At 40.5% G+C, this 12,284-nt stretch overlaps 1 protein-coding gene across 1 annotated transcript in view; it reads right to left on the minus strand.

Moving 5' to 3' along the window:
• cobl (cordon-bleu WH2 repeat protein) overlaps positions 1 to 12,284 on the minus strand; it is a 156,796-nt gene that overhangs the window by 119,403 nt on the left and 25,109 nt on the right. Inside the window, exon 2 of the mRNA XM_042332280.1 lies at positions 11,487 to 11,681. Coding sequence (XP_042188214.1) covers positions 11,487 to 11,677 — 191 coding nt within the window. The 5' untranslated portion in view covers positions 11,678 to 11,681. The remainder of the gene's footprint in view (positions 1 to 11,486; positions 11,682 to 12,284) is intronic.

Raw genomic sequence — 12,284 nt, forward strand, 5'->3', positions numbered from 1 at the left:
AGCTGAAGATGACAAGTATCACATCGAAGAAGTATAGAATTTAGGGGCGGATTTTTTTCTCAATTATCCCCCATTAGTGGGATTGCAAAAATAATTATTGTACCTGCTCAAATTGGGGCAACGAATTATATCCAGATCTTGAAAGCACAATCATCTGGCTTCACACTGGATGCAATGAAGCTGGTTGGAGATCCATTCAGCCTTTTTAATCACTTTGATGTTTTTTTCTCCTACAGATGGCCCTTAAAGACTTGAGCAAGCTTCTGGGAATTCCTTTTACTTCAAAATAATGAAGGGATCTGCAGCCAGCTACATTAATGAATAAAGACCTGAAAATTACCTCAACTACAATTGGACCAGACTGCCTGGCTTTCCAGCATATTGAATCAGGCAGCCCTTTATTAGTCTGTAACAGACACCTTATAACTGGCAAGATGAAGTTACAACCCTAAGAAAGAATGCTATTTTTCAAAGCAAATAATGGATATGGCCTCTTATAGAGCATAATATATAAAAATCCGTTTCACTTTGCTCAGTGTAGAAATCCAGGACTTGAAAATATGAGTAACATTGGACATGACCACATGCCTCCGTAAAATATTTTGGATTAGCCACGCCTAACTTGTTTTTGCGCATTGATGTGTGTAAAAATGGCATTTTTGGCAACAATGCTACTGCTCTGAGCACACAGAAATGCGTCTTCCCAAGAAATACAATGTGCAAATCAACCCGAGGAAACAATGCTCACAATCAAACTTTTTTGAAATGCAGCTTCCCACTGATCCATAACCAATTCACCAGCAGAGAAATTGTGTAAGTAAAGCCATGAGCGGAGAATACATAGCGGGAGATGCTGTTTTCAGGAGCGATAATATTCTTTATGAACTACACTTCCCACGATTCAGTGGTAATGAAACACATACTGATTGAGTGGCATGGATATGAATTGCGATAATAAATGACTGCACAGTAGGGTCAAAAATGAAAGGGGGCCTGGGAGCCAATTTCTTTCTGATCTGAAGATAAAGCTCTTGAAACCCTTCTTACCGAGACCTAAATGTAGCTCATATTCAGGCTGATCTTTAAAACCCTTAGTGCAACAGGTTCCCCAGTGGCAATTAGTGAACAAACTGTACCATAAAATGACAGGATTCAGATTCAACCAAAGATTTTCCACACAGTGAAGATGTCATCAAAGCCAGTTGCCTGGAGCGCCAAAGCAGAACGATCCTTCTAAAGGAGTTTTGAGATTGGAGTTTTGTCGGGTGAATTTTACTTGTCAAACCTGAGAATGTATTCTACTGTCTGACCTTTCTCAACATTTCTGTGTTGAGTTTTACCTTAAACTGTCATCAGATAATACTAAATGCAACGAACCAACACATGGGATCAGGCTTTAAGATGGTTAAGAATCACTTTAAGATCTCTTAGCAGTGGGCACATGAAGCTCAGCAGCTTTTGCAGAAGAATAACACCACCATCCTTCCCTGGGTTTCTCTACCTTCTCTTCATGGCCCACCTCTGTGGGAAGGCCGGCATTGTCGGCTTGGCTGCTGGCTTGTTCACCCACAGAGGGAGGGGATGGCGGGAATGGAGCAAGTGACCAATTTATTTTATTTGGGGTTTATTGGCCAGGACACCAAGGGAGAGAAATTCCCTTCTCTTTGCAAATAGTGCCATGGGATCTTTAATATCCACCTGAACAGGCCAACGGGACCTCGGTTTAACGTCTCATCTAAAGGACAGCAAAACAAATGACAAGCATGTGTGCAAGTTCATTACAAAAGCAGATATTCTGTATTGAACTTCGTAATACAGTGCAGGAGTAGGAGGGCTTCCATGTGTTATATTCTCAGCAGTCACGCCCCTTTACAGCAGGTAATCTGGCATAATGGAATTCCGACCCAATACTATTCCCAGAAACATTTGTGGATATCAAGACAAAATTGAGTTCAATGATTTGGTTTTCTTTGGGGCACTATCGTACTTGCAATTGGACTGTTTGATCTCTCTGTGCAGAAGGCAGTTGCTCAACGGAGCAGCACAACCGAGAGTTTGAAATGGGAGCTGGCGAGCTCTGAGCATTAGCAGGGGTTTAGTTTTTGGCATCTGTCTCACACTGATCAGATGAGACCAAGAAAAACAGTGGAAACTTAAGAAATGCACATTTGTTTAAAATAAAGGATTTTTTTTAGATATTGCACGAAGAACCAGAGCTATCAAGTTTGAGGTGAGAAATGCTTGGTGTAGACAAACCTAATAAACGTTAATCCGTGGCTCACTGTGGTTCTTTGTTGGCACAGGAAACATGTTTATAAACGGCATATAACTGCATTGCACGCATTTCGCCCACAAAAATATAAAGTCAATTCCCTTTACAGTATGCTCTGTGAAGCGCTTTGAGACGTCTTGACACCGTGATAAGGCGCTATTGCAAGGATTATTGTTATATCTGATGTGGGTACACAGGATAACTCCCAGCATGTCTGGAAGTAGAAAACTCAGTCCACCTTGCTGGAAATGGGGAAAATATGGGCATCAAGTGAGGGCAGGATGAACATAATCACGATCAAGTAGCTTGAATAATAATTATAATCCTTGCATTTGATAATAGTGCCTTTCACATCGGGTGGACGTTCTTAAAGCCCTTTACAGGATATACTGCAAAGCGTCATGACTGCGTATTTTGTTGGCAATGGTAAAGCAAGATTAAGCTTTTGATTCTGACCAAATCAAAATGCTCAGGTCCTCTGGCAACTCACAAAGGTCCATCTGGTACTCAATACTGATTAAAAGGTTGCTGGTGCTAAAAACCATCTCTGCTGGCTACATGAATGTTGGAGCTCCTTCTAGTGGCCAAGCAATAGGAGAAGTGGACACATTTCCTGCAGGTACTGACCTCATAACAGTGGAATTTTCAACTCTTGTTACAAATACCTCAATATAATTAAAGTGGTCAAAAAGGGAGGCCAGTCACATTCAAAAAGTGACAGCAACTCAATTAAAGCCAGCAAAGGTCTACTTGACTTAGTACATTAAACAAAAATCCAACAGGGCACAAACCATGTTGGGTTGTCCACTCAGTGAAATTATTCCAAAAATCTGATTGCAACCAATTTCATTACTCAGAAAGCGGAGACGCGAAGGCATATAAGAGAAAGCAGATAAGTCATATAAAAAGGACTCTTAAGAGAAAATTGGAAAATCAAATTGAAATTTGTGCCTGTGGAAAAACAGACCTTTAGGTTGCAGTTTTCATACAAAAAAAGAATTAAACAAGCTGAGAGCTTTAGGGAAATAAAGGAATAGTGAAAGATATAAGGCTATGAATCACCTTTTAAATAACAATTTTGCCTGTTAAAATATTGCAGTAATATTCCATGTCTGCATCCAACAATACTAAAAAGAAGAAGGCCTTTGTAGTTTTTGGACACTGAAGGGATAGCAGAAAACTGAAATCACTTTTACTATTTCACAATGGTCAAGACAAATCAAAGGAAGAAGTTTGGAAAATATTACTGTGTTAATCATTAGACCAGGAAGCTATTATAATGGACACAATACAGGACCATCTATCGAGATGAAGGGTAATAAAACACACACAAAATGGGTTTATAAAACAAATTCATGATCAATAAATCTCTTAGAAAGAAAAATATTTCATTTTTACAGAGTTTTATCACATCAAAATATCTGAAAGTACTTTACAGTAATCATTGTCAAGTACAGTGACTTATTTTATACAGGCAAATGAGACAGCCATATCGTATAAAGCAAAGTTCCACAAACAGCCATGAGGTGAACGAGGAATTTATCTGAAGGATTGTTGATCTCCATTGATTTGTTTTGAATAGTGTTAAGGGATCTTTAATGTCCACCTACACAGGCAAATGAAACTAGATTTAATATTACATAGAAAAGACGGTAACTCCGACAATACTGCATCAGCCCAGATCCAGAGCCTGGTGTGCTAGCAAAATAATAATAATAATCTTTGCATTTGATTATTATAAAAGAACCTGTTGTGCTATCAGCAGAACCTATTGTGATGACGTTATAAGGTGCTACATCAAACACCAGTCTTCTTTTATTATTACTATTAGGTGGTGTTTAGCAAGGCAGTTGTTAAAGGTAAAGCAGTATATATTCTAGATTTTGAAAAAACAATAGTCACAGGAAAACTAGCTAAAAACTTGATCTTCCTGAAATGAAATAACTAGTACGCCAATGTCTCAGCTACATTTCCAGGGGTAATAAGCAGCAGAGGCCAAGCAAGACCTGTTCCACAGAATGCAAGGGAAATCTCCCTGGCTCCATTTTGTACACCTACTGGTAACTAGCTAGAGACGGGCACAGAATCCACTATGTTGGTCAGATAGTGGTTCAAGGTGCAGGGAGATGTCAAACATTTTGATATAAAAAATAAAAATAATGTTTTAAGAAAAAACAAATAGCAACAGGTCACAACAAACAAATTACAAATCTGATTTAAAAATGAGCTTGAAATAAAAAACAGAGAATAAATGAACCATTGAACGCAAGGATTATTGTTATTTGTTACAGTCTCCTGCAGAGTTCCACACAGATGATTCCTAACACTCCTACTGTTCCAATGTTTATTAAAAGGTCTTGACAAAAAGGACAAAAATTTTGTAGACAATACCAATTGTGTGAAAAAGTTGACTTTGCCAAAGAATTGGATACAGCCCTTTTCAGATTTTATTTGGGGTATTGCGTTCAGTTTTGGGGGCTCAACCTTACGGAAAATATACTGGCCTTGGAGGGCATCCAGCAAAGATTCACAAGATTAATACCTGTGATGAAGGATTTTAGCCATGTTGAGAGGTTGCATTAACTTGAATTGCATTCCTTGGAGTGGAATATGTCAAGGGTAATCTGATTGAGATATTTCAAAGAGAGAGGGGAATTGACAAGCTAGATACTGAACAATGCTTTCCTCTGGTCCAAAGCAAGTCGTAAAATGAGAGTTAATTCATTTAGCTGTAAATTTAGAAATCATTTCTTCACACAAACTGTAATAAGAATGTGGAATGTACTGCCCTGGGCCTTGGATGCAGAAATTGATTTGGATGTTTAACGGGGGGGGGGGGGGGGAAGAGATTCATACTTGTAAAGTAAAGGATTTCAGGGATATGAAGAGAAGATGTAGAAATTAGATTAAAATACCTGCCAAGTTCTAGTAGTGACAGGAAAGGTTTGATGGGCCAAATAGCCTACTTCTATTATGATATTATTGAAACAGATATTTAAATAGAAGGAGCAGAAAATTCCCAATTAGTTAACTGTTTCCACATGGGCAACGTGAGCTGCTAGGGGTAGTATGCAATCCTAGACTGTTGATGTTGTGACATTAGTGCCATGAGATGTTTTTCACTCTTAATGCCTCGAGAAGGAGTGTGAAATATACTGTTGCAATTTATGGCATCAAAGACATTAAAAAAACAGAAATTATGACTACATGATGAATGCATAATTCTGTGTATGTGTGTGTATATGTGTGCATGCATATGTGTGTGTGATTAGTGATCGACCACTGAAAATACCACTGATAAAATCTGCAATTTGAGATTATTATTGGTGGATGTGTACAGTAAGATGCACAGAACTTCCATAAAGATTTAGAGGAGTTAGAAAGGATACAACGAACAAGCACAAGGTTTATTCTGGGACTGGAGGTTATTGATGTGGTAGGGTGAAAGAGCTTATTGTTTTGTCACAGTAAGAGACAAGACTTGACCTATGGTTAGAATAAGACTGCATAACATGGAAACTGCACACTATAGTACTACATATTATATTTGTGGTAAATACAATACAAAATTACATTTGTATAGCGCCTTTTACGTCGGGAGGACATTCATAAATAATCATAAACTGAAGAAACTAAGAGTTGCAAATGCACACATGAATTTATTTGTTATTAAGAGTCACAAACTTGTGAAACAGACTGCCATAAAGCAATCTGCAGTGGTCTCCTGATTAGGGAGTATCAGGAGTGTGGGGGCAATACAGGTGCGGCACCGAGACAGTAAATGGAGACTTCTATCTAGGACACAAATTCAAAGTGCTGATTCTGGGGGAAGCATCGAACAGATCAAATAACTCTGTATCAGTTCCTGTCGATCAATCTACTCTGCTTAACTTTCCCTTCACTCTTCTGATGAATACAATTCTAACTTACACTCCTCCCATATCTCACCCAACTAGCTATTCTTCTTGTGTGAAGCAACCCAGTGAGTTGCAGTGGTCTCATTTGCCCAAGGAGGCTAACAATACAAGATCAGTTTCGATGAGGAAGACCCTTCAGCCCACTTGATCTCATCTTTCCAGAATACCCAACCCACCGTCCTTCTATCACAGCATCAAGCTGTTTTTTTTCTCAAAGGAGTCCAGCGTGGGTTCCTTTTCCTGGTAACCTGCTTCAGTCATTAATCACACTCTGAGTAAAGAAATACTTCCTGGTGTCTGTCCTGAAATCGTCCTTTTCAACTCTAAACCCTTTGTCTTCTTGTTCTACTATCTTGGTGCAATCACACGTGTCACAAGTGTACTGTTATTCTCCCCCTACGTCCACAGTCCATTTCCATCAGGAATAACAGAAATGCAACCCTGATCAATTTTCACCCACACATTAGCCAAAGGAAACAGAGGTCCATCGTCTTCTGATGTATATACTGTTGTTCTATACAACTGATTCTTCCAGTTTACCAAAAAGCTGGAGTTCATTAGCAGCATCTGCTGAATTAATTTGATTTATACAAGATATTATTTTCAGTCTGTAACACATTCAATTCAACAACGCTTACATATTTAAGCTGTTTAATTGCTCTGAAATAAATGCTGACATTGGTTCAACACCAATGATTCACAGCATAAAAATGTTGCCGAACATCATGCTGAATGAACTTGTTCACAGAACATTGTTGCAGCAAATAAAAGTGTCAGGCAAAAGACGGTAGGGTAATAATTATGTGCGATACAAACTATCGCAAATTAAAAATGGAATGAAGTCGAAAGGATGATGCTCCAGAGAGTGGGGCCAGAAGATGTGAAGCCTTTTTAGCCTTTAGGGAGCAGCAGATCAGTAGGGTGTGAGGTGGTCGCAGAGTTAGTGTAAGAGGAGACCATGGAGGGATTTAATGTTCAGGACAAGAATCGTCAACTCAATCCACTGGGTGATGGGAAGCCAGTGGAGCTGGGTGAAGGTGGGGGTGATAAGCTCACAAAGCCTAGCGCGGGAAAGGACAAATTCTTCAAATTTGTAAGAATACTAAAATCAGGCTTTTTATTTTTTTTAAACCTGGTTGGTTGTATGATTACCTCTTTCAGAATACTTTAAAAGATGGCTTGTACACGTCTTATGAGTCGTCTGGATGGCCAACAGGCCTCAACGGAGCAGCCTCTGCAACTTAAGCCCTCCCCACATATTCCGACTGGAGTGGGTGCAAATCACAGAACTCCTGAAACTATCTTCTTGAGGTGGTGTTAGGAGCAGGGCTCCAGCGCAATGCACACTATATGACTTCCCCCAACTGTGCTGCACATTTGACAGCAAATTGCCAACAAAATCAAGCAAATTGGTATCAATGGTGCAGCACAAGAACCATTTACAAACTAATACAAAGCAGATTTTCTCATTGTCTCTACTGATGGTTGATTCATTCAACTTTTTTTTNCATTCGTGGCAAGGCTTCCCCTCACCATTGAGTATTTTAACACTAGATCACAAGAGAGATTTAGATGCAGAAAGCCCTTCAGCCCATTTGATCTCATCCTTCCAGAATACACATCTTACTGTCCTCCCCACATACTTTCAAGATTTTTTTAAAATTATGTTCGGGATCCTGACCTCAACAACCCTTCTGGGCAACCCTGTTCCGGTCGTTATTTACTGTCTGCATAAAGAAAAACTTCCTAGTATCTGTCCTGAAATTTCCCTTTGCAACTCCAAACCTATGTCCTCTTGTTCTACTGTCTTGGTATATTGTTCTGAGTTTAATTTCTCAATCCTATTGAAAATCTTGTACACCTCTATAAGGTCCCCTCTTAGAAGTCTTGTTTTAAGATTGAAGAGCCGTAGCTTGTCTAATCATTGCTCGAAGCTCATTTCTCCAACACTGGGGTCTGTCCTTGTTGCTTGGGCAGCCCCCTTTACCACGGTGACCAGACTTCTATGTAGTACTCTCAGTGCAGCCTGACCAGAGCATCATATGGCTTGAGTATGACTTCTGGGAGAACTGAACTCAACTGATTTGGCAATATAGCCAGAATCATGTTTGCCTTCTTTATTGCTGCCTCATAAGGTTTCACATAGTGAGCGATGAATCAGCTAACACCCCTAGATCTCATTCAGCTTCCCCCTGGCAACTTCTATTCCGCTATGCCTCCTATTCTTACTTTCTGTATGCAGTATCTTGCAATTACCTACACTAAACTTCATTTGCCACTTATCAGCCCATCAAGCAAATTCTATCAAACTTTTTTTGTAAGACTTTTACTGCCTCCTCTGGTTCCCATTATGCTCATAGTTTTAGAGATTAATAGGATATTGAAGGGTTTGCTTTGAAAATGAAAAACATCTTGTGGACTCAAGAGGCTTGCTGGAAGCTGTAAACAAGTTGCTCAAAACTGACAAGCCAGTGGAGCTGTTCCTATCTATTCTTTAAACTAAAGAGTGAAAATCATTCTTCAGAACACAGACCAGTGGCTGAACCGAGTTTTCTTTCCAAACATTATTTATAAGTTTGGAAATATATTTTAAATATCCCAAGGTTTGGTCAATGATTGGAAAGAAGAAACAGTACGTTCAAATCCTGCCCTAGAGTGGATGATGCTAACGCAATGCAGAGTATATAACAACAATCACAAAATTACATTTGTATAGCACTTTTCAAATCAGGAGGACGTCCCAAGGCGCTGGACAGAGTTATGGACCCGAGCTGGGGGTTGGGGCCGGGGAGGATGGAGGGCAGGGAGATCGGAAGCACAGTCGAAGAGGAGGGTCTTGAGATGGGTCTTGAAGGAGGCAAGGGAGGGGGCGAGACGGAGGGATTGCGGGATGGAGTTCCAGAGGGTGGGGGGAGAGTGGCAGAAGGCCCACCCGCCAATAGTGGGACAAGTGAGGCGGGGGACGTGAAGCAGGCTGGAGCCCGCTGAGCGGAGGGAGCGAGCAGGATGGTAGGGGGTTAGAAGGTCGCAGAGGTAGGGGGGAGCAAGTCTGTAATAATAATAATAATAATAATCCTTGCATTTGATATAGCGCTTTTCACGTCAGGAGGACGTCCCAAAGCGCTTCACAGAACACACTGTAAAGTGAATTGACTGTATATTTGTGGGCGAACGCGGCAGCCAATTGCGCACAGCAATGTCCCACAAACAGTCGTAGATTGAAAATGACCAATTTATTATTGTTTTTGGATTTTGGAGGGATTATTATTAGGCGTGTGGAGTAAGGAAACTTGCCCAAGGTTTCGCCCTGTCTGGAATTGAACTCAGGTCTCTCGCTTGCAAAGCGAGTGCTCTAACCACTGAGCTACAGGACTCCACGCTGTAGTGCGCTTTGAAGGTGGGGACCAGAATCTTGAACTGTATCCTCTGTGTGATGGGAAGCCAGTGGAGTTGGGTGAGGATGGGGGTGATAGGGTTACTGAGCCTAGTGCAGGAGAGGACATGGGCTGCAGAGTTCTGGATGATCTGCAGCCTGTGGAGCGAACAGTTTGGGAGGCCGACAAGCAAAGAGTTTGCATAGTCAAGCCTCAATGTAACGAAAGCGTGTATGAAAATTTCGGCGACCTGCGTTGTGAGACAGTGGTGGAGCCAGGCGACATTGCGGAGTGGGGGAAGGCAGAGCAGGTCATGGCACAAATGTGGGGTAGATATAAAAATGTCACTCGGCACTGGTCTCTGAAGGAAGAAAGCCCACCTTGACAATCTGTTAATAAAACAGTCACATAAAACGGCAAAGAAAAATACAGTAGAAACCTTTTGTGAAGCATTCCATTACAATGAGTACTTGCTTATAGTTTGGTTGCGGTGTGGACCCTGACATTTAAGTTACGCAAAAAAATCCCAAATGCTTGCACCAGCTCCATCAGTGCTTCAAAAAACGGGTTGGCGCACAGGAAGTCCAAATGACAATTTCTAGGTCACAAGATCTCCGTTGACACCACTTCCTGCACAGTGTGCCCGTGTCCACGACACCCATGATAGTGACAGTGATCGTCTGACCCAGGAGTCGGCCATTTTGGCAGCCCGCACCCTAGCCATGCATTCTGTAATGCCAATGGAGCCAACTGTCTATCTGCTGGCATGTAATGAAGCGGAAGTGCTGAGCAGCGATCACAGTCAGTTATAACAACAGTATATAGCTATCTACAGTTAATGCTCAGGATGGAATTTTATTGACCCAACTATTGGATTTTAATAACACCCCCCAGCACCCATATAAATAAATGGGACTCACTGTGATATCCTGTTTCTGTATCTGTTTGAAAATTCTTATTTCTTATAAACTTGCAGCACAGGAACCAGACGATTAATAAAACAGTGGGGAGTTATTTAGTCCAATTACATTTCAGAGAGCAGACTCCCACCACTACCCCTCTAATTCATCAGAGAATGTAAAGAGTAAAGCCAGTATTGCACCACTGTGAAGGACTGACGTGAATCTCCTGTGGATTTAAGATCCAAATCAAAAGTCAGGACATGCGTGTTGTTGGTAATTTAATCGTTCTCATTATGTGATCTGACCCTGCACAATTTTTTTTGCTATAAACCCTGGTGAGATGGTATTCAAATTGGGTCATCGTGACCCAAACTGCAGAATAAAAGACTCTGACAGTATAAACAGCTTTTAATTCCCTCAGACAAGCCTTTGCTGAAACCAACAGAGACCAGGATTGAATTTGGTGTTTAATAATATTTTTCAGTCATGGTGTTCTTTCACATCTGCTTACTGTTTTAAATATCAACTACCAGGAGCCAGATTATTAAAATTTCATTTTTTGACTGCTACCTTACCAAGTGAAAATGACTTTGAATACTTGGCTTAGCACAGCAACCAACAGATGTTACATTTGGATAACATGCAACAAACTCTACAGCTATACTTTGTTGACCAAACTTGCTAAATTAACTTAGCCTAGCAAATGAGCACAGCTTACGCTCTTCAAAAGATGATATTGCCGTTGATATCATAGATGTTTTCAACACAGAAGGGGGACGTTTTCTGCATCTTTACCGCAGCTGCCTCTTTTTATATTAAAAAAGTTGCCTCTTTTATTAATCCCACTTTCCAGCTCTTTCCACATAACCTGTAATGCCCCGCCAACCCTTCAGATCCTTGTGCTAATTGCAATTTTCTTCTATGAATGCCTCTTCACTTCCCATTGCTTCAAGTATGATTTGTGCATCAAGGTCTTTGGCTGAAAGCAGTAAAAAGATTTTTTTTTAAATTCACGACTTACCTTCCACTCACTTCAGCCTTTTTTACTGTTCCATTTGACAAGACAACCAATATATCTACTGTCCTAGGCAACAGGTTTTCTTTCATGTCTCCGGGGCTTTGTGGGCCTGGCTCAACCTGAAGATTTTGAGCTGCATTCAGTGACCTGCGTGGTGCAGGCTGTGGAGGAGGAGCTGGTGCTCGACCCTTCATCCTCCTGAAATATAAATCCAAACAATTAACATGGAGCAAAGTAACAACAATAAATCCTCAAGTTCCTCAAGTGGCCCATGCTGCAAATCTCAGAATTGCGCTGTGTGCAAATTCGCTGTTGCATTGGCCTACAAAATACAGTCACTGTACTTTACAATATATCCCATGAAGCATTTTAGGATGTCCTCCCAACATGAAACATGCTTTACCAAATACAAGGATTATTATTATTGTAACTATTATTATCTTAGTTTAAATCACTCTATAGAGATAGTTTCTAAGTTGTTTTCAATTATGAAAATGATCATTATTATTATTGTTGTTGCTATTATTATTATTGTAACTCTCAATTCTCAAACGCCCAATTTTTGGCTAACAGCTATAGGCAGCTTGTAATTCCTATCTGTCTGCTGTTGCCCTGATGGCTTTGCCAGCTGCTGGTCAGACCACAAAATAAAGCACTTCACGAAAGGTACACTGCTCCGTCACAAACGCTCAGAAATAGTTTTCTTATTGTCAGGTCAATGAGTGTCTGAAAGCCAAAATATAGGTCAAGGATTTAGAGGACATGTTTCGTCAGAGCAGAACATTTCTGTCAAAAGTTTTA

The sequence above is a fragment of the Callorhinchus milii genome, unplaced genomic scaffold (genome assembly GCF_018977255.1).
Source record: "Callorhinchus milii isolate IMCB2004 unplaced genomic scaffold, IMCB_Cmil_1.0 Scaffold2, whole genome shotgun sequence".
Classification (NCBI taxonomy): domain Eukaryota; kingdom Metazoa; phylum Chordata; class Chondrichthyes; order Chimaeriformes; family Callorhinchidae; genus Callorhinchus; species Callorhinchus milii.